The sequence below is a fragment of the Physeter macrocephalus genome, chromosome 21, assembly GCF_002837175.3.
Source record: "Physeter macrocephalus isolate SW-GA chromosome 21, ASM283717v5, whole genome shotgun sequence".
NCBI classification, from domain to species: Eukaryota; Metazoa; Chordata; class Mammalia; order Artiodactyla; family Physeteridae; genus Physeter; species Physeter macrocephalus.
In genome coordinates, this window is record NC_041234.1 from 33,793,296 (window position 1) to 33,816,392 (window position 23,097).

Consider the following 23,097-nt stretch of genomic DNA (forward strand, 5'->3'; position numbering starts at 1 on the left):
TTTCATGCCATAAGACTGCTTTTCAAGTGTGTGTGTGTATATGTCTGTATATTTTATGGAAAGGAGTATGCATGGAGCATTCTTTACAGATCAGCAGAAAGGTCTCACGTCTTTGATCAGCAGTGCATGCAGCATGACATCTGTCAATCCATTGTCCTGGAGTGAGGAGAGCAATGATGGTTCTTGAAATACAAACACAGTCACCACTTCAGTAGCTAAAAAAGAGATGAAAAATAAAAGAAACTGAGAGATTCTTCACAGGTATTAAAAGCAAAACTTCAAAGGCTCAAACAAAACAAAATAACAACAACAAAAAAAAAACGAAGAGCTCAATGTACAACAATTTAATCGTGTGCATGTGCTTAGTAAAAGTTCTAATATTGCCCATCAAAGATTGATCACTATTAGGAATTTAGTGACTACTCTTCAAGATGTTTATGGGGCAATGTATAGGCATGACAGTTATAGTTAGTAATATTGTAATGAGTAGTGGAAATATGCTAAGAGAGTAGATTTCAGGTGCTCTCATCAACAAAAAAGGGAAACTATGTGAGGAGATAATGCCTGACTGTAGAAATCATTTCACTGTGTATATGAGATTATGTTGTACACCTTAAATATATAAAATTTAAGAAAAAAATATAAATGAAACCTGAAAATTTCAAGATTTTTATGAGCATATTTTGACAAGAATGAGGTTAACTTGTTTTTTCAATTGTAATATGCACCATATAATCTCCTTTATCTTTCCCATGTCACTACAACTCATTCAATTTGAATGGCTGCATACTGTTCTACTAAATACATGTACCACCATGTATATAAACCACTCCATAATGGTGAGAATTGATAAACCTAAAAATATACCTTTTGTCTGCTAAAGCAGGAAAAAAATTTAAGATGGCGGTGTGTGTTTGCTGGGTTAAAGTGAATGTAAACTTACTGATGAAAATGGACAAAATGTCTTCTAAAAAGCCCTTTCAGCAATTTACAAATACCATCAGCAATGTTAAGAGCCCTTGGGTAGGGACTTCCCTGGTGTGCAGTGGTTTAGAATCTGCCTGCCAATGCAGGGGACACGGGTTCGATCCCTGGTCCGGGAAGATCCCACATGCCGCAGGAAAAAAAGAGTCCTTGTGTATTAATCCGACCAATTTTTGACAGTATATAGAAACGTGCCTTAAGACTACCATTAATGCAAATATGGCAAAAAGAATATGGAAAAAACTCTATGCAAGAGAAACTAGTACAGCATTAATGCATTCATTAAAAAGTAAACAAAAGAGAAACTAGAAAAAAACAGAAGAAAGAATTCAGTGAAACTGCAAGCAAAATGCACAAATAATTAAAACCAATAACCAGCCCTCTGAAAAGACTGAAAAACCTTACAAACTTAAGGGAAATCTAATAAGGAGACCAATATATATTAGCAATGAAAAAAGAGATTTAACTGGATTCAGAACAAATAAAATTTTACAAACTGCATGTTAACAATGAAGTGCAATGCTTTTGTAAGAAAATGTCATAAAAATCGACTATCAAGAAATGATAGCAAAGCAGACTAGACTATTACAAGAATTTTGAAAAATACTACCAAGTAACAGAAAGGAACCAAGCCAACAATTTTAGACCTGAGTGTTATTAAACCTTCTAGGAGCAATTAAAACAGGCTTCCTAACTCATTTAATGAGATTTTTTAAAGTCTCATTTTAAAACCTGACAAGGAAGGCACATGCACATACAATATCCATAAACCATGTATAAAACAAACTCATAATTGCTGATGCCTGATATCTAAAAGAAACCAGAGGATTTTCAGTTCATGATGGTCAACAGAGCACCTCTCATCAAATGCTTTTGAAATGGCAGCTATATGACAATTACTGGGACCAACAGTTGTCAATGGCCTTTGGTATTTCTGATGAGCTATAAACTTATGGAAAATTTAAGTCCTTTTTTGGGGGTTTCTATTGGTGTATGATAGACCCTTCAATAGACTTCCATTCATACAAATGTCTAAATTCTAAGGAGCTATTAAAATTGAGTATTCATAAACTAAAATTAGTGTTCTATTAGAGGTTACTAAGACATCAAGTCTGTTATTTCAAGGAGGTCTAACTATTTAATACAATGCTATGTCATAATGCTACTGTGCAACAGGGCCAGTTTAAGCCCTCTTTTAAAATTAATAGATGATTAAGAATTCGAATGAACACACAAAAACCAATTAGCTCCAGATGGAACCAAGCAACTAACTCCTAAAAGAAATAACTCTTAAAAAATTTATGATTAAAATCAAATTCTAGAAACCACAAAACCCATAAAACAGCAATAATCTAAGACAAAGGGTCTCTTAAAAATAAGGTAATAGTTGGCGATCAAAAATATTTGTAAAGAATTAAAGATTTGATAATGCAATAGGCATCTTGAAAGATTATAAAGAAATTCTCTCAGAAAGTAAGTGACATGAGATCAATATGGTAGTCTAATTAGCTAAACAATAGGGTTTCTAGGAGAGAACATGTAAGTTAAAAGGAACCAAAGGAATTTCCCTGAAGCAGGAAAAAATATTTAGATTTTTAAAGGGCCTAACCAAGTGCTATGAGGGAACGCTGAAAAGAAATAGAGCTAAATACATCCTGGTAGGGCTTCCCTGGTGGCGCAGTGGTTAAGAATGGACAAAACATGGACAAAATGTCTTCTAAAAAGCCCTTTCAGCAATTTAAAAATACCATCAGCAATGTTAAGAGTCCTTGGGTAGGGACTTCCCTGGTGGTGCAGTGGTTTAGAATCCTCCTGCCAATGCAGGGGACACGGGTTGGATCCCTGGCCTGGGAAGACCCCACATGCCGCAGAGCAACTAAGCCCGTGTGCCACAACTACTGAGCCCACATACCACAACTACTGAAGCCCGCGTACCACAACAAAGAGTAGCCCCCGCTCGCTGCAACTAGAGAAAGCCTGCACACAGCAATGAAGACCTAACACAGCCAACCCTCCCCCCGCCAAGAAAACCACAAAAAAACAACAAAAAATTTATAAAATAAATAAATACATCCTGGTAAAGTTTGTGAACTTCAAGGGTAAAGAGAAAATGAAGTTACCTACAAAGGAACAAGAACCAGTTTAACAACATGGTTATTTACAATATGTAACATAAGACAGTGGAGAAACGTCCACAAACTTCTTAAAGAAAAGGAAGTATAACACCCTAAAAATTACCCAAAGATGTACTCCAACAAAATTTAAAAATGCATCAAAAAGAGGGAAAGCCAAGGGTTACTAAAAAGAAAACAGAGAATGCTGAAAAAGAAGTGAAGTAAAGGCAAGCTAAAGGTCTTATATTTTGTCCATTTTGGCAGAGGATAAGAACAAGAAATTTTAAAAGTTTAGATGTCGATAAAACAATATAAGGATAACAATTACAAGAAAAAGGAGTAAGAAAATTAATTTAATATTCAGAATATGAAAAAAGCACCAAGAATTTAGAGCCTCAGGCTTTTGTCCTACAGATAATTTACCTAACCAAGTGACCTTGGTTTTCAAGACTGTTTAGGGTACTTGGAATAGGACATAAAAGCACAGGGACATACCTTTGTTGAGTAGAAAATCCAGTAAAAAGGGGATTTCATTTATAGTATGGATGGCAATCACACATGATAGAGCCTGCTGGAGAGTTGCTGCTTTCCACCCCTTGACTGCGTCACTCTTGATAAAGGATGGGACTTAAGAGTCAGCTCAACTTGAGAGCCGACTGTAGTCATTTTGGCACTGGAGAACAGACTTCAATAAAGGTATGTCCATTTTCCATATGTTTATAGATTCCTGGGTGGTAGCTAATGGCCTCACTGTTTATTTCTGGTCAATGGGCTCAAAGTAATTATCCCATTCAGGATCATGCCCTATAGGGCCTTCCACATTGGGGATATATTGCTGCTCAGACTTTGCATATTACAATTAAAGTTTCGTGTCTCAACTCATGCTAAGGCCACCACAGAAGAAGTTCATTTTAATGCCACAGCTGGCTAACTTGCTCACACTTTTTAAATAAGCTCAGATATTACTCCCTGTCCTTGGTTCACTGGGTCCATGAGATGTCCAGTCACCGCAGTCCCCAGACCCTTAAATATGGGCTGAACACCACGGCATCCCCATGACACCGGCCTTAGCCCAAACTATGGCCTCTCAAAGTGATCTTTGTGTCCTGTCCTGTCATTGGCATTATGGCCAATGGAAATCCATACCAAGGAATGAACATCCCTTCTCTGACTGGCAAATTCATTTTGTTAAGCCACTGCCTCAATATGCTGGTGCAAATTGCTATGCCCTCAACAAAGATTGATTGTTAAGACAGGCCTATCTTGGTTTATCCTTCCTGCCATGCTACTGCTAACAATAGTATTATTATAGGCCTCACAAAACGTTAGTTCCCTTTGGGCTTCCTGGTAACACTGACCCTGATGAGGGTACATATTTTACTGCTCATTCAGTCTGGACATGGGCTGTAAAAACAAGGCATCACTTGAGCTTCCAATCTGTCTTACTGTCGGCAGACAGCAGGCCTAACAGAGAAACATAATGGCCTACTCAAGGACGCTCTCTTAAATTTACAAAATGGACAATGGTCTCCTACATGGGTCTCTCTTTTGCCCACTTTCTTATTCTGAACTCTTAACCTTTTAATTCATAGGGCATCCTAACGAAACGCAATGAGGACCTCTCCATTCCCTTTTCTGGCCACAAAAGGGGACACTCCCCATATATGAATCTATGATCCCAGAGAAAACCCCCCTCACTTAACGACCCCTTCCCTTTTTGATCCTGGTGCAATCTATAGACTGGCACTTACATAGAGAGTGGATAATAATAATAGACTGGGATTCACTGGAAATTGAGGGCCCTCACACTCCCGAACAGACTATTCTGTATGCCACGAGAAAGATCTCTGCCAAAGACCCTGCCCAATATATTGGGTTGGCGAAAAAGTTCGTTCAGTTTTTTTTCCGTTAAGATGGCTCTAGTAGCTTAGCTGTCTTTAACTTCATTCGAAACAATTTTGTTAGACTGTACTGTGACAGCTGTCCTATCAGCATGCATTAAAAAAAAAAACCTTATCAAAATTGGTGAATTTTTGTGTAGCCATTTTAATATTGAAGATGGGAGAAAAAAAAGCAATGTTTTCGGCATATTATGCTTTTTATTTCAAGAAAGGTAAAAATGCAACTGAAATGCAAAAAAAGATTTGTGCAGTTTACGGAGAAGGTGCTGTGGCTGATTGAACGTGTCAAAAGTGGTTTGCGAAGTTTCATGCTGAAGATTTCTCGCTGGAGAATGCTCCATGGTCGGGTAGACCAGTTGAAGTTGATAGAGATCAAATCAAGACATTAATTGAGAACAATCAATGTTATACCACACGGGAGATAGCCAACACACTCAAAATATCCAAATCAAGCACTGACATTCATTTGCACCAGCTTGGTTATGTGAATCGCTTTGATGTTTGGGTTCCACATAAGTTAAGTGAAAAAAACAATTCTTGACTGTATTTCTGCATGCGATTCTCTACTTAAACTAACAAAAATGTTCCGTTTTTAAACAAATTGTGACGGGCAATGAAAGTGGACATTGTACAATAATGTGGAACGGAAGAGATCGTGGGGTAAGCGAAATGAACCACCACCAACCACACCAAAGACCGGTCTTCATCCAAAGAAGGTGATGTGTATATGGTGGGATTGGAAAGGAGTCTTCTATTATGAGCTCCTTCTGGAAAACCAAACGATTGATTCCAACAAGTACTGCTCTCAATTACACCAACTGAAAGCAGCACTTGACGAAAAGCGTCCGGAATTAGTCAACAGAAAATGCATAGTCTTCCATCAGGATAATGCAAGACTGCATGTTTCTTTGATGATCAGGCAAAAATTGTTACAGCTTGGCTGGTTCTGATTCATCTGCTGTATTCACCAGATACTGCACCTTCGGATTTATTTCGGTCTTTACAAAATTCTGTTAATGGAAAAATTTCAGTTCTCTGGAAGACTGTAAAAGGCACCTGAAACAGTTCTTTGCTCAAAAAGATAAAATGTTTTGGGAAGACAGAATTATGAAGTTGCCTGAAAAATGGCAGAAGGTAGTGGAACAAAAGCGTGATTACGTTGTTCAATAAAGTTCTTGGTGAATATGAAAAATGTGTCTTTTATTTTTACTTAAAAACTGAAGTAACTTTTTGGCTAACCCAATAGTTTTAAAGGTTTGCTAACTGGAGATCCCTCTTTGCAGGAAATGGAGGTCTTGGTGCCTGGCTGGCCCCACGTCTACAACTTTATGGTTCTTCCAAAGAGGAAAGGAAGATCTTAAATTAGTTCCCAGTACCAACACTCTTAAGTAGGATGCTAGCTCTGAATCCATGCTATTACGGAGATACTGACTGAGAAACCACTACATAATCTGGGATAACAATGCCCGTGGCCCCTATAATATATAGGCACCTCTAGCATGCCAAGGCCCAGAGACCACAGGTTTGAAAATATTATGCAACATTCTAGCATAATATTATGCCAGACTCTGGTTGGCCTGGCAATGCCTCATTTGGCTGGCCTGCGTCTGGGATTCTACCACTCCAGCTCAATGCCAAACTCCTTGGGCCCCCTTCTTGTCTATGCTGTGACTACACTTGTTTGGGGTATTCAATCAGTCCACAGTTTTCCTGTAAGAAATTATGTTACAACTCCTGGGGACAAAGGAATACTGATATTCAGTCACTACTCTAAGTACTTCTCCAATGTATAAAACTTTCCATCAAAGTTTTGGGGCTAGGCCAGGACTCCCATCAACCCAGCATCCTAGATAATGATTTCAGCATAATTGATAGTCCCAGACTCGATGATGACACCCTCAAATGTTAACTGTTCCCATATCTGCTGCTATACCACTCATCACAACTCCATGGCCCCATGAGCTGATTTCCCCTCATCGGACAGTGTCATACTTCACTCTCCATTATTCCCCTATCACTACCCCACATTTCCTTCTTCCTCAACTTGATGGACAATATTTTTTGTAATAGTAACACAGAATGTCACCTGAGCACTAAATCTCCCGCAATGTTACCAGGTGCCCCAGGAGACGCAACCACTTATACAAATAACTCTTGCTGCTCCGGAGGTCTTCAATATTCATACTGACTACCTGTCACCCTCTCCAGTTAAGCAGTCCACAATAACCATGTTGGTACCAGTGTCATCTAGGCTAAGAACAGAGCATATGCAGACTTGAACAAATTAAAATGTGGCAAGGCTAAGACAGGAGGTGAGAGAGAAGAAAAGGCAGTTGAGGAAGTTAAAGGGGACACAACTGGGTATAAAAGTGGGGTAGAAGAGCCAGAAGTAGGATATGAGAGGAGTCAGAATCTTTATTTGGTGGGTTTTAGCATGGAATTGTTGCAGCAGGACACCACAACCTCACCAGGTGCTTCCTCACTGACTTCCCCTTCATGCCCTCCCCGCTAGGCTCCCCCCATCAACTGGCTACAAAAGGGAGCACTGGGACATCTTTTTATCTATTATATTGGGCCTCATCACCAGCTTTGGTGTAATAGGCACAAGGTGTTTAGGTGTTTTCAATTATGTAACAGATTCATCTCACAGAGGCTACCCAGATAATGGCATAACTCCTGGCCGACCACATAAACCAAACAACTCAAGTCTTAGAAGCCCTTAATGAGGGACAAAGCAATCTACTTGCTATGACAATCGATAATACATTACATTAAACTACGTACTGGTATTTTGAAGTGGAGCTTGTGCCTTAAAGGGGACCTCCTGTTGCATGTGGGTTAATAATATAGGAAAGATATCCAGAATAGTTCAACAAATAAAATAACAAACCAAAACAGCCAATTATATTACTAAAATACTCCAAGAGATTCTCAGACCCCCATTAATTTCTTTTCCTGGCCATCTCCTTCTGCCTGGGGTGAAAGGCTCTACACTATTATTTATGGAGCTAAAATAATTGCTGGACTAATTACTTTGGGTTGGCTTTGCAAATCTGGTCCCTTTCAAGTACAAGTTTATTTACAGGGAACCTGGGAGGTTGTTATGCTAATTCAAACGCCGGGATGAATCAAGACTTTAAAGAAGGAATTTTGACCTACACTGACGTTTGCTTTTATGCTCTAAGTCTCATTTACTGCTTCCTTCATCATCCTGAGAGGGCTCACCTGCTCCCCACCCCAACCCACAAGCACATGTACCCTCTTGCTGCCTTTTAAACTTCCCCTTTATAAATAAAGGCCTGTGCACTTGCTTTTCTCTGTTCTGGGGCTTTCTCCCAAAGAGAGCCATCCTTCCCTGTCCTTTGACCCGGGACTTCTCCAACTGTGTAACAAATCCTTTTTTGATCATACCAAAGGACTACTGTCAGGAGTTTTTCCACCTGAAACTAACCTTGGGAGGGAGCCTCTCCATGTCAAAATGGAGTTGCTGTAACACAAGGGAACACTTCCTCAACCTGATCAAGAGGAACAAAACATTCAACACAAAATCTTCTGCTAGCCTCAAACTTTTTTTTTTTTTTTTGGCTAACCTCAAACTTAATGGTGAAATACTGACTGAATGCTTTCCCCTCTGAGTTCAGGAACAAAAAATAAAATAAAATAAAATAAAAGGCATTTAGCAGAGTCACAGGATACAAAGTTAATATACAAAAAAAAACCCTAAATTGCTTCGGCAAGGCAGTTAAGCATCTGAGTCTGTAGTAGCCAAAACTTCTCCCTCCAGACACCACAAAAGTATTAAAATATGTGTGCTACTGGTACAAGGAGGCTTTCTCTATTTCCACACCTCCCACTAAATTCCTTTGCAGTTTTAAGGAGAATTCTAGAAGCATATATATCTCGTGTATTGTCCTGAATATGTATAGCACTCAATAAATGCCAGTTAATAAATATGAGGTTTTAACAACAGCAATACTCAAAAGTAGTGGTGATGTCAAAATGCAAGGACATTTTCTATAAGTAACTACAAAGTACCCACAGGTTCCAAAACAATTTTCTACAGTAAGAAACAATTTTCTATACTACAGCTTACAGGTCTGACATTCAATTCTGAGAATGGAAACCATTCTGATTGGGCTTTTTAGACCAAGGTTAGGGACTAACCATTGAATAAAGACATGTTTCCTATCACACCTGCAATGTAAGTGTAGCACAAAAATCCAAGTGTACAATAATATTACTGATTACAAATCATTCACAATACACTGCAAAAAAGAGTTCTGTAGTGTAGTAGTTATCACATTTGTCTGACACTATACACTGCAAATGGATATTTATTTGAAACTGGACTCTGACCTTTCTCTATTTCATCACCAACTAGAAAGATACATAATCACACAGTGGACAAATGTGGATAGTAAAATTCTACAAGGATATAAAACACACAGAGAACACTGCTAGGTTATTCCAGCTTGGTATGAACAAATTCAACTCTTACCTAGGAGAAAAAGTGATGGGCCATAATATTCTGCATTGCTGATGATGTGTTTCAGGGAGGTAGGCAGAGAACCATCCATCACTAAGAGAAAAGCAAACATCAAGAAGAATATGATCAGTCCAGTAGTAGTTTGATGGGTGGGGATGATGGATCAATATATTACATATACCGCACGGTGGCAAAGTCTATGTTGATTCCAATTTAATGGCCTCCACTTGTCTCCTCCTAATATTCTATTATTTATTCCTTGTCCATGCAATAACCTTTTAACAGTAGGTCAAAGAATAAAAGAATACAGACACTGAGAGACAGAGTGGGGTAACAGGCTGGAAGTGAACACAGATTCAGAAGCTGGAAAAGGAAAAAAAATAGGTGAATCATTATTAAAATAGTTGAACGAACAATCCTTAGGTCTAGGAAAAGTGACACTAAAGGACTAAAAGCTATTCAAAATGGCACGGCCTTTTCCTAAAAAGTATGAAAAGGACCAATTTTTGAGAGAGTCAAACACCCCTCCAGAAAGTATCTAGAATCAAATACCATGTCGTATGCCATCCGAGAAAGCAGGGTCTTGAATGGCTTTCTTGAGGAAATTCAACATGGATTTCAGAAGTGCGGCTCGTTGTGGAATACACTGGACTCCTGGCAAGGGAGAAAGAGGATTATACTGGTTCACCATTATGTACAATGAGCAGGTACATAAAACAAATTTTTAGGAGATCCACATGCTATATATAGCAACACCAGCAGACATTCGAAGTGAAATCTCTGGATGTTGGGAAGAACATTTACCTAAGCTTTAAAACTGGAAAAAAGAAATCATCAAGGACTACACAAAACCTATACTAAAATTAAAAGTCTAAAGTAAAAAAGAAAAATTACAAAGTAAAAAGATTAACTCTGATCCTCAGTTACTATTTGAAGATTATCTGCCCTCAAACATGGATGTTTGGATAAAATAATCAATGTGTGATTTAGTTGGAAAATTATAAAATGCTATGAAATAAATGTTAATACGAGAAAATGAATACCAGAATGGCAAAATAACAGTCACAGTCATAAGAAGCAAACCTCCAAATGTACTGCTTAAGCTCCCCCAAAGCACCTTGCTTCGCTAGTTTAGTAATTCAGTCACTGTTATCGGCTGTGTCTCTCTATGTCTACATACCAGGACGAGGGCCAGGGCCAGAGGAGATGCTAGTGCTGCTGGAACTTGATGCCCTTAATTCAACATCCAGCCGGTGCTCCATAGAGATGGATGAGCCGGGACTACTTTCCATAGTCACATCTGAAACTAAAGTAAAAGTTATGATAAAGAAATTAGTTCGAATAAAAGGCACCACCAAAGAGAAGGTTATCTGAGAACAATTTTTTTCCATAAGGTGAGATGAATGATATCAAAATGGAGAAGGATTAGAATATTGAAGCCCAAAATGAAAATACAGTTGGCCTTTGAACAACACAAACGTTGGGGCCCCGGCCCTCCATATAGTCAAAAATCTGCATATAACTTTACAGTCAGCCCTACATATCTGAGGTTCCACATCTGTGGACTCAACCAACTGTGGATTTTTCTTCTAATCTTTTTTATACACATACAAACATACATACATGTGCCTACTTATACACAGGAAACACAAACTCATGGTTTTGTAATCTGCTTTCCAGTGAATATACAATTTTCTCTACGAGTATATCATAATCACCAGGATTAGTTTTTAAAAATGTAGATTTCCTGGTCTTACTTACTAAATCAAGCATTGCACTAAATCTTTATTTTAGCAAGCACTTTAATTTATTCTTATGCTTACTAAAGTTTGACAACCACTGATTTATAGTGAACAGTGAGTCTTTAAATTGTCTTCTACACCACCACATTTAGGAGATGTCATATTTTAATCAACATTCAGGACCACATGACCACACCCATTACCTCAAATGCCAAGTCACCCACTGTAGACTAGAGATAGAAATTGGGTAAAGGGGCTTCTAGGGGCAGCAATGCACATAGTTAATGGTGTTCGGGAAAAAAAGTAATGAAAACTTAGGGATATTTAGTGTAAAGAATGAAAGCATTATAAAAATTCTCATACCTTTATTATTAGCATGATAACAGATATATGTAATGACATCCTAGGTCAAGATAAGATTAAATTCTAAGAAAGCTGTTTTGTGGAAGTTTTTTTATTTTTGGTACTATTAAAAGCTATGAACTGGGGGAAGTTTTAAAAATGGACTTACCTGATGCACCCCAAGATTAAGAATACCTGGTCTTCTATCTTTCAGATTTCATGATTTAAAATTTGTTCCCTACCCAACAACTTTTTCACCTCTCCTTTTCCTTCTCAAAATGGCCAGGTAGTTTCACAGGTTCCCATTTTAGTGTCTACATTCTCCTTATCTTTCCCTAACACATATTTAAACACTTACGATATACATATCAGGCACTACTGGAGATTATAGCAGCGAACAAAACAGTATCCTGATCTCACGGAGCTCACACTTTATTGGGAAAAAGAAGATTATGAACCAATACTTATAGTAACTGTTAATTACCATCCATATCAGTTTCCATTTCTTCTCCTTCTTGTGTAGTACTGGGTCTCTGGATCTTTGGCTTGATCACAAAAGGACATTCTTTTCGGCACAAATCTACTTCATGCTACGATCAAGGGGAAAACAGTAAGATAATCCTACATAAATAACAGAGATTAAAAACAATTATAACAAAAGAATATCACAGGCAGATTACAGAACTGGTTTCTAAAAACAAAAGAGGGATAAAATGGCTCTTTAGGGTTATAAGGATAGTTCCTAGGCTCAGCTCTCACTACATACAAGTATATGCAAAGTGCTCCAAAGTGCTCCTTGTATACCTCAAGTCTATAAATGAAGATAGAAAGTCCACTATGGGATTGAAAAGCTGCCATGTCCAGATTGGTAATGAGGTCAACCACTCTGACAGCTCTGGTGACAAATGTTATCTGGTCCTGTTCATCACCAAGAAACTTTATGACCTATTAGGGAGAGAAAAAGGTAAAACCAGTCAAATGAAAAGACACAAAGCTGTAAATAATGTGCTCTTTTGGAAACATGCAGTCTAGGGTTTCAGAGAGGCAGCATGGTATAGGAGGAAAAAATATGTTTGATTTTTGGTGCTTGCCAAATGATAGCTCTATCACTTCTGAGACTCAACCTCCTGAGGTAATAGGGACATAAATTACCTTTCAGGATTAAATAAAATATTCAGGGAGAAAAGAGCTGGTGCCCAGTGCCCAGCACATGGCAAAGCCTATCATGCCTAAGGTCATGATAAGATGTGGCAATATCTTAACTAGTACCCAGGGCCTTTTATCACATCATGCTGGACTATGAGCAATTCTTTTTTTTTTTTGGTGGTGATACGCGGGCTTCCCACTGCTGTGGTCTCTCCCGTTGCGGAGCACAGGCTCCCGACGCACAGGCTCAGCGGCCATGGCTCACGGGCCCAGCCGCTCCGTGGCACATGGGACCCTCCCGGACCGGGGCACGAACCCATGTCCCCTCCATCGGCAGGCGGACTCTCAACCACTGTGCCACCAGGGAAGCCCTGAGCAATTCTTAATAATGGAAATAGTTGCTCTTAAAAGTTGTTAATGAGATAACTAGAAGGCCAAACTTGAGAAATTAAGTATAACATTTTCTGGGTAAGCTTTCTTATGCTAACTGTTCTCACTGTAAACCATTCACAACTCTGTACCCTCTTACTTGATTTCCCCACAAATGTATTTTTTAAAACAAGTAGAGCACCTTCAATAAGGCTTCCATCATTCCACAGGAGACCAAGGCTTCGCCACCAGCATCGTAGCTGGCCAGATGATATAAAAAAGAGAAGAGAGCAGTGGCAAACTGGTGAGGGTACGGATCCATGGAAGGATCTACAAGGGAAGTGGAGAGAGGGAGAGAAAGAGCAAGCTCAGAATCTGGTGTTAAGTTGGCAGGATGTTAAACAAAGGCAGACAAAGCAAAGGGTAGGGTTCCTCTTGGTGGCTAAGACAATAACCACCAAAACTTACCAATCATGGCCTGGATACAGTTCCGCACGAGTACAGGCAAAAATCCATGGTAGGAGGCAGTTCCAGTACAGTCAATAATACTGCTGAGTTTGGGAGTTCTCTCCAAGTGGACAATTGATGTTAATGTTCGTAAAGAAGCAGCTTTAATCTCCTTTGAAAACAGAAAGTAAACATGGGATGTGTTAAATAAGAAGTAGATGACTGAACCAAGTTGCTAATACCCACTCTAAAATTTAAGTCATTCTACTGGTAATTGCTTGGAGTAGATGGAGGTCTGTCGAGAATAACATTGAAAATCCTGCGTTTGTTAAATTTGCAGCGAAATATCCAAAGAGGAAAGGGCTAAGCTTCCCTCTTGGGGTTCATTTTAACCTCTGGGAAAAACCAAAAATCAGATAAATACATACGAGCTTGATATACACAGGAAAATATTAATAAATACTTACCATAAGCTGCTTATCTGTTATCTGAAGGACATCTACCAACTCTTCTATCAACCCATTGTACAAGATACTGTTTGCGGACTCCTGCAAGGCATTGGAATACACTGCAAAGGGAGAAATAAACACTTTAGGCAAGAAGGCAGTGGTCAAGCCACTGCCCAATGACAAACCTTTTGGCATCTACTCATTCTGGGGAAGGACTCCCTTCCCACCAGCACTGGAGGGCAGAATCACTGAATTCTAGAGGATTGGATCAAATATAGTGATAAGCTCTAAATACCCACCAAACTGACAGATTCTATTAATGATATTGTCTTGAGCAAAGATTTACAGGAATCAAAAGAGAATGAAGAATTAATATTTTATAACATCACTACTTGATAACTCTATTACACCTTGGACTTCCATTTTAGTCTCTTCATGTGTTTCTGTTTTACACTGGAAACACTTATACAAACTGTAAAGAACAGAATTTATGGACTACCGCAGACTAAATCAGAAACTTGTATGACACTGTAGTAAAACCTGAGAGAATGCATGTAATCCACTTCCAATAAATCCCACACAAAGGTAATACTGAACACAGCCTCCTGAAGTGCAAACTAATGGGATTTGAGCACATTCAGTTTTCAACAAACATTTCCTGGGTACCCACTAACATACCATAAGTTATGCTAGGTATGTTATGCTAGGTATGAATACAAATAGAATAGTAGGAATTTCATTTCAAGGAACTCATAGTTTTAAAGAGTAGAAAAACAAGTAATTACATAATGAAGGATGGTAATATTAACAGGAGCTACCATTTTTTTTTTTTTTTTTGCGATACGCGGGCCTCTCGCTGTTGTGGCCTCTCCCGTTGCGGAGCACAGGCTCCAGACGCGCAGGCTCAGCGGCCATGGCTCACGGGCCCAGCCGCTCCGCGGCATGTGGGATCTTCCTGGACCGGGGCACGAACCCGTGTCCCCTGCATCGGCAGGCAGATTCTCAACCACTGCGCCACCAGGGAAGCCCGGAGCTACCATTTTATGCCTTCTATGTGCCTGGCCTGTGCTAGGTACTTTACAGGTTTTCATTTAATCCTCAGATCAGCTTATAAAATACTTATTAAATGAGGAAACTGAGGCCAAAAGGATAAACAGGTGCCTAATAAACTGCAGTCAGGGCAAAAGCCCAGGACTGATTTCAAAACCAGTGTGCTTTCCACTATACCACCCTACAGTTAAAAGTAAAATGCACAGTACTATTTAATGAATTTCAAAATTATACTCCCAAAGAAGAGGAAGAGGAGATGGCAAGAGGAAAAATAGGGCCCAGAGAAAGACGACTATCTGAACACTCATAAAACAAAACAAAACAAAACAAAACAAAAAACCCCCACTCAAAGACTAAACCTATGTGATATATGTCAATCATATCCTCTTCCTGATCCAACATTAAGGAGCCCAAGGATGATGAATACAGTGAACACTAGGAATGCTGGCAATTTTACAATTTAACTTGCCACCTAAGTAACTACAATAAGCCCCATAGCAACAAAGACATATGAAGTTCAAAGGAAATCAAGTCTAAACTGCCTAACCAGGGCCTGTTAATTATAGGGTGTTATTCTCTTACCTAATATAGATATTGCATGCAGCCTGGCCTGAACAGCTTGCAATCGCTTCCTGTGATTAGAAAAGCCATGGGCCAGCCGTATGTGTGTAAATAACAGCATCTGTAGAGACATAAGACCTAAATTAGGAAACCAATGGAAAAGGTGACTATACTTTCTGAGGAAGGGCTAAATCTTACTCACTGGGCTACTTGACATTTGGCAAGAGTTCTGATTGTTATTAATCAAATCAAATATTTGATCACCATTGCAATGAGCAGAAAAAAATAACACAACTAAACGTTTCCTTCTTTGGTATCCAAAGTGTTGAGCTACCACCACTTATTAGATATTCATGGTGAATAAGGCTGCTTCTGTTTTCCTCAAAGTCTCACCAGGACCTAGGAAGTCAGTAAGTGTTGGCCTCATAAAAGATGAGGAAACTAAGGCCCACGGAGGCTAATTTGCCTACTGTCTGACTCCATTCTTTCTGCTATGCTATACCCCAGCCCCAGCACATATCACTGATCTATATGGATAACAACCACACCCTTTAGATATTTTTAAGACATATCATACCTGCTTATCCTTAGGAATGCTGTACATTTTGGTAAGAGATTCCATGATTTCAGAAGGGCTTTCTGAAATCTACATTAGAAAAAAAACTGTTAGGAACAAAGCGAACCAAATGTTAAGAACTAACCCAGAGTCAAAGATTCCTCTTACCTTGTCAAGTTGCTCTATGTGAATATAATGTAGTGTGTTACTAGATGTCTGAAATTAAAAAGACAGGAGAGTTGTTAGGAGTCATTGTATACCTTAGCTTCCCCCTGCCACAGGACTGCAAGAGCTATCTGAAAAACAAGATGTCACCCCCTATGTTGAAGCCTCAACTGAATGCTCTCAAAAATCAAAATATTCTTTAGAATCCCCCCAAATGTTCATTTTATATATTTTCAGCAAAGCTTCTTTGGACCCAGCAGATTAAATAAATATATAATGCACATAGCCAGATACATTTCATGTTCTTCCTTATCCCTTTTTAACCTGTATTGATTTAATACCTACAGTGCCTCTGTATTCACAGCAGAGTGAATCCATGAAAATGGTTTCTTTCTAAATATGCATTAGAGCTGTTCTCAAGGCAACAATAATCTAGAAAGATTATTTATTATTATTATATATTATAAGTAGAAAGGAAAAAAAAATCTTGTTCACTAGGCCATTTCTAAACCAAAGTGAATTTTGGTATCTCCTCAAAGAATATGCAATGTCCAGATAATTGAAGCAGGACCTTGTAAGCAATACATAGACTTCTTGCAGGCTGGCTTAAGTAGAGAAAGTTCAGCCGATCACTACCTAGACTATTACACTAAACGGTGGAATTTCTCAACTGAGACTGAGAAAAATACACCAGTCCTAACAGTGCCACATAAACAGAGTCCTGTCTTTTGGCAGTTCCAACATAAGTAAGATTCAAACCTATCAGAGCTGGGCAAACAATGAACACTTATTCCTGAGAAGCTGCTGGATATATTTAGCTTGGAAGGGCAGCAACGTAGCTCAACATCATTCCCTCTTTTTACTGAGGAGTCCTAGAAAAGTTGACCCCAGCTACGGATTACTGACTATTAGAACAAGTGTGAATGAGACTCACCCTTCTCTCGATTTTGACCTCGGCCCCAGGGTCTGCATAGAATTCAAAGTGTAGTGTAGTTGCACTGGGTGGGTATTTCTGTGTATAAAGCACATGAAAGAATGAGATACCATCTTCTCTTAAATCTTCCCTCGGACTTAGCCACTTGTCCAACTCAGTGTGACAGCAGAATGAGCAGTGTTGTCAGCAGCTACAGTGCCTTCACTCCTCGTTTTAGCAGAGCTCAGATGTCTTGTAACAACACAGAATCAGGAGGGTGGAGCCCAGAGCTCCAAAAGCTTTCATATTCCTTACTGATAATTCAAATTATCAGCTGCTCTTTCTTTCAAGACATCAATTCTGACTGCAGCTATTCTCAAGAGGAAAAAGAGAGGCAAGTCTGCCCCCAATAATTAATAAGAATCCAAGGATGAAGGACAAATACAAGGGTCTAGGTACCAGTTCGAGAATGGAAACGAACACTCTTATGGAAATCTCAGTGAATATAATCGCCTTTTGAAATATTTTATTCAAACTATGCCTAATGGGCCTACCTTCATAATTCTTTGAATACTCCTTTCCATACCATCCTACATCATTTCTCATGATATCCAACTGCTTTTCTGCACAGGTAGATACCAAGTCAATATAAACCAGACCCTGACAACAAATCCTATTTAACTCTAGAAAAGCAACATGAAAAACAAAGTAAGACTGCAAGAGCATGCCCATTAAAGTGTATCTTTTAAAGAAACCGGTAGCAGTGGTTGCCTCCGGGGATGGAGAATTATTGTATACCCCTTTATACTCTTAGAATTTTTAACATGTATATGTATTACTTCCTTTCAAAGTACACAAAGTTTTCAAAGTCCTATGACATGCCAAATATCAATAAATAAAAGTATGCATGATTTCTTAATATAGGCTGAGACCAAGATGGGTAACAGACATCACGCAAGCCTAGTAGAGTATATCATACTGTTTTGGTCAAGTGGCCAAGAACAAGCTTGATATACATAAGGAGTCTCAGAATTAATCAACTAAACTTTAAGATGAAAAATAATTTTCTCAGAATTAGAATTCCAAACTGAATACCCTTTAAGATTTATATAGCTTTGATTATTAAAACAAACAACATTCACCTCTCATATTACCCAATATCCACTCATATAAGGCACACTAAAGAAAGTATACCAGCTAAGGTGGGAAAGTAATTTGTTCTATTTGTAGTTTTCTGTGACCAGAAAAAGAACCATTCTCCTAGGGGTAAAAAGGCTTGTTAAGATAAATACACTAAATTTCACTGCAGCCATTTGTCCTATACATGACAAATTGACAAAAGAAGTAGTACATCTGTTGGAAAATACAGCTGCTTCTTGGCACGGAATTGTATCATAATAATCCAGTTGTGCTTCGTGGTTCTATAGCAGTGTATCAAAGCAGAGGGGAGGATAACCTGAGTTCATAGTCTAAACATGGGTTAAAGGTATGAGCAGGACAGGCATGAGGGGTAAACATGGAAAGCACACAGAACACTACAAGTTCTCAATAACCAAAATGGCAGAACTGTTCTCCAAGCAGCCATTCTTAAATCATGCCAGACTGCCCAGAGTTCTGATAGTTCCAGTGAAAAAGTACAAGGAAGTGTACTTTCTAGGATTTTTCATCACTTTCAAACTGACTCACCAAACGCAGTTTCTTACTCAAGAGATGGGTATGATCATATACTTTATTTCTGAGATTCTTCATTTACCATCAGTACATTGACAGTCCAAGCATTTCTAGAAAAGTTATGCTATATCTCAATTGATCTCAGGTTCCTCAAAAGTCCTGATGTGAAGTGGCAACTTTAAATACCATATATTCATTGTAAAGTAAGGCTCAAAAAGAGATCACACACAGCTCTGTCAAAAGACACCCATATCCCAAAGAGTTACTTACCATCATATGCAAGTCTCTGCAACATTCTGCAAGTCCAAAGCCATTCTCCTTTCCACCCCAGCTCTTGGAAAAAGAGAAAAGACAGTGTTAAAACAGTGCCTAAGGTAGCTTTGTGTATAAAATATTTATGAGTATGTGTGGCTGCCTGGAACAGTGTTGAGAAGACATCCAATGTTAAAGTAAAACAAAAAGAGGGAGCAAAGAGAAGCAAGAACTCCAGTAAGACTCAAGGCAAGATGGTCTGCCTAAAGGTGATTTCTCTAATGAGATCAATTTCATTATTCTGTGAAGATGCTACTGAGAAGGACATAAACAGCTCCTGCAAGCAAATGTATTTCGTATGCCTGCAGTCAGGCTTGCTGAAAGGTCTTGATCCATTGGGTCTTCAGTACTGTACCGTGCTTTCCATGCTCAGCCTGCTCACCTCTCACATAGGGTGGAATTACATGCTCTCCAGTTTCTTACTTTTTGACATGAGCCAAAGTGCAAAGTAGAAGATTCTGCATTGCTTACTACTACTGTAGTCTGCCACCACAAAGTCTAAAAAACTCATCAACAAGTACTAGCCCCTAAGGTAATAGGGGAGAATGGCTCAACTGTACACTATTATTGACTTCCAAATCCAAAACCCCAGTCATACAATCTTGCTTGAAAACTAGCCTGCATTTTCAACAGCGTTTGAGATATCCATCATTTTTGCCTAATTCTGAACTCTCCCAGGGGTGGGGTGGGCACTTGTTGAAAACATTCAAGAGTAAGTGCATTAGTCCCCTGGGACAGGCATACAATTGGGGTAAATAACAGACAAACTGAAAAGCCTGGGAAGAAAGGCTGGGGCGTGCAATGCTTCGGGGAATAAGGGTTTTGAAAAGCCCTTTCCACACACTCCTGGGAATCTAGAAGGCCACATGTATGCCCAAGGTTGGGCACATTCTCAGAAAAGACCTGAGAAAGCACCAAGTTCCCACATGTGAGTATTCACATTGAAGATACCAACATACACACAGACCCCACCGGCAAAGACAGATATTTCGGTTCCAGGAGTTTAAAGCAAATCACTAGCTGACCACTAAGCTAATAGAATAGAGAATTCAATGACCACACAAAACAAAGAATTATGAAGTCAGTTCAGAAAAGTCTAAACAAACAACGACAAATCATAACAACAAACCCTGGGGAGGGGTGAGAATCTGATTTCCAGAGTTGCCACATATAATATCCAAAATGCCCATTATAGCAACATAAAGAGTGATGCCAGCAAGATGGCCGAATAAGATGTCTCTCACTGCACCCCCCACCCCTGCAATAATCTGGCATCCATTCATGGAGAAAAGTGCCTTTATGGGAGCTGTGGAAACCAGCCTCATATGCAAAGGGACCTGGGAGGAGGCATACAGACCTCAGTCCCAGCTGTGGACCCTGCAGTGGCCTGTGAACCAGCTGCAGCCACTCTCAGCAGCTGTTTGAGAGTCCGTGGAGAACACTGTTTTAAACAATCATCCATGGATGATAAAGGTTAAAGGACAAAAGTTTTAAAAAAAATAAGAGCTAAAATAATTTGTTAATGAATACACAATATAAAAAGAAGTAAACTGTGACATCAAAAACATAAAATGGAAGGGGGATAAAAGGGTAAAGTTTTTCAGATGCAAAGTTAAGTTGTTATCAGTGTTAAAATAAAACGATTAGATCTTTTTCTAAAAAATAAATTTATTTATTTATTTATTTTTGGCTGCATTGGGTCTTTGCTGCTGCGCTCAGGCTTTCTCTAGTTGCAGTGAATGGGGGCTACTGTTCGTTGCGGTGCGTGGGCTTCTCACTGTGGTGGCTTCTCTTGTTGAGGAGCACGGGCTCCAGGCACGTGGGCTTCAGTAGTTGTGGCTTGCAGGCTTTAGAGCGCAGGCTCAGTAGTTGTGGTACATGGGCTTAGCTGCTCCGCGGCATGCGGGATCTTCCCGGACCAGGGATCAAACCCGTGTCCCCTGCATTGGCAGGTGGATTCTTAACCGCTGCACTACCAGAGAAGTCCCAAAACTATTATATCTATGTTTTATGTAAGTTTCATGGTAACCACAAAGCAAAAACCTAGGTTAGATACACAAAAGACGAACAGTAGGGGATGAAAGCATACTACTATGAAAAACCATCATTCACAAAGAAAGGCAGCAAGAGAAGAGAGGGACAAGGGAAATACAAAACAACAAAAGACAGTAGGGGATGAAAGCATACTATGAAAAACCATCATTGACAAAGAAAGGCAGCAAGAGAAGAAAGGGACAAGGGAAATACAAAACAACAAAAAAAGAACTAGTAAGATGGCATTACTAAGTCCCTGCCTATCAATAATTACTCCAAATGTAGATGGACTGATTTTCCAATCAAAAGGCATAGAGTAGCTGGATGGAAAAAAAAACAAGACCCAACTATATGCTACCTACAAGACTCACCTCAGCTTTAAGGACACACACATAGGTTCAAAGTAAAGGGACGGAAAAAGATATTTCACACAAGTGGAAACCGAAAGAGCAGGGATAGCTACTTATATCAGACAAAACAGGCTTTAACTCATAACCTGTAATGGGAGACAACTAAGGTCATTATAGAATGATCAAGGGGTCAATTCAAAGAGGATATAACAATTCTAAATTATATGGACATAATGTTGGCGCATCTAAATGTATTAAGCAAATACTAATAGATATGAAGGGAGAAACAGAGAACAATACAATAATAGTAGGAGATGTCAACAACTCACTTTCAACAATGGATAGATTGTACTGAGAGAAAAATCAAGAAGGAAACACTGGATTTGAACTATACTTTAGACCAATGGACCTAGTAGGCATATGTATAACATTTTATTTAACAGCAGAATACACACTCTTCTCAAACCCACATGGAACATTCTCCTACATAGATTATATGATAGGTCACAGACAAATCTTAGCAAATTTAAGATAGAAATCATACCAAGTATCTTTCTGGACCCCAATAGTATGAAACTGGAAATCAGTAACAGGAAGAAAACTGGAAAAATTCACAAAGATGTGGAAATCAAACAATACACTACTGAACAACCAATGGGTCAAAAGAAATCAAAAGGGAAATTAAAAACATCTTGAGACAAATGAAAATGAAAACAAAACACATGAAAACGAATGAGAGGCACCAAAAGCAGTTCTAAGAGGGAAGTTTATAGGAATAAATGCCCACATTAAGAAACAAGATCTTAGATAAACCCACACACATATGGTCACCTTATCTTTGATAAAGGAGGGAAGGATATACAGTGGAGAAAAGACAGCCTCTTCAATAAGTGGTGCTGGGAAAACTGGACAGCTACATGTAAAAGTATGAAATTAGAACACTCCCTAACACCACACACAAAAATAAACTCAAAATGGATTAAAGACATAAATGTAAGGCCAGACACTATCAAACTCTTAGAGGAAAACATAGGCAGAACACTCTATGGCATAAATCACAGCAGGATCCTGTTGGACCCATCTCCTAGAGAAATGCAAATAAAAACAAAAAAAAACAAATGGGACCTAATGAAACTTAAAAGCTTTTGCACAGCAAAGGAAACCATAAACAAGATGAAAAGACAACCATCAGAATGGGAGAAAATATTTGCAAACGAAGCAACTGACAAAGGACTAATATCCAAAATTTATAAGCAACTCATGCAGCTCAATAACAAAAAAACAAACAACCCAATCCAAAAATGGGCAGAAGAACTAAATAGACATTTCTCCAAAGAAGATATACAGATCGCCAACAAACACATGAAAGAATGCTCAACATCATTAATCATTAGAGAAATGCAAATCAAAACGACAATGAGATATCATCTCACACCGGTCAGATTGGCCATCATCAAAAACTCTAGAAACAATAAATGCTGGAGAGGGTGTGGAGAAAAGGGAAC

General features: G+C 38.9%; 1 protein-coding gene across 1 annotated transcript in view; it reads right to left on the reverse strand.

Moving 5' to 3' along the window:
* The window catches only part of HUWE1 (HECT, UBA and WWE domain containing E3 ubiquitin protein ligase 1), a 145,004-nt gene that overhangs the window by 81,571 nt on the left and 40,336 nt on the right, over positions 1-23,097 (reverse strand). The window contains exons 8-21 of the mRNA XM_007119919.4: positions 19,167-19,229; positions 17,247-17,324; positions 16,316-16,363; positions 16,169-16,237; positions 15,613-15,712; positions 13,999-14,099; positions 13,553-13,703; positions 13,287-13,414; positions 12,374-12,514; positions 12,054-12,159; positions 10,666-10,791; positions 10,038-10,139; positions 9,498-9,578; positions 109-215 (exon numbers count right to left, since the gene is read on the reverse strand). Coding sequence (XP_007119981.1) covers positions 109-215; positions 9,498-9,578; positions 10,038-10,139; positions 10,666-10,791; positions 12,054-12,159; positions 12,374-12,514; positions 13,287-13,414; positions 13,553-13,703; positions 13,999-14,099; positions 15,613-15,712; positions 16,169-16,237; positions 16,316-16,363; positions 17,247-17,324; positions 19,167-19,229 — 1,401 coding nt within the window. The remainder of the gene's footprint in view (positions 1-108; positions 216-9,497; positions 9,579-10,037; positions 10,140-10,665; positions 10,792-12,053; positions 12,160-12,373; positions 12,515-13,286; positions 13,415-13,552; positions 13,704-13,998; positions 14,100-15,612; positions 15,713-16,168; positions 16,238-16,315; positions 16,364-17,246; positions 17,325-19,166; positions 19,230-23,097) is intronic.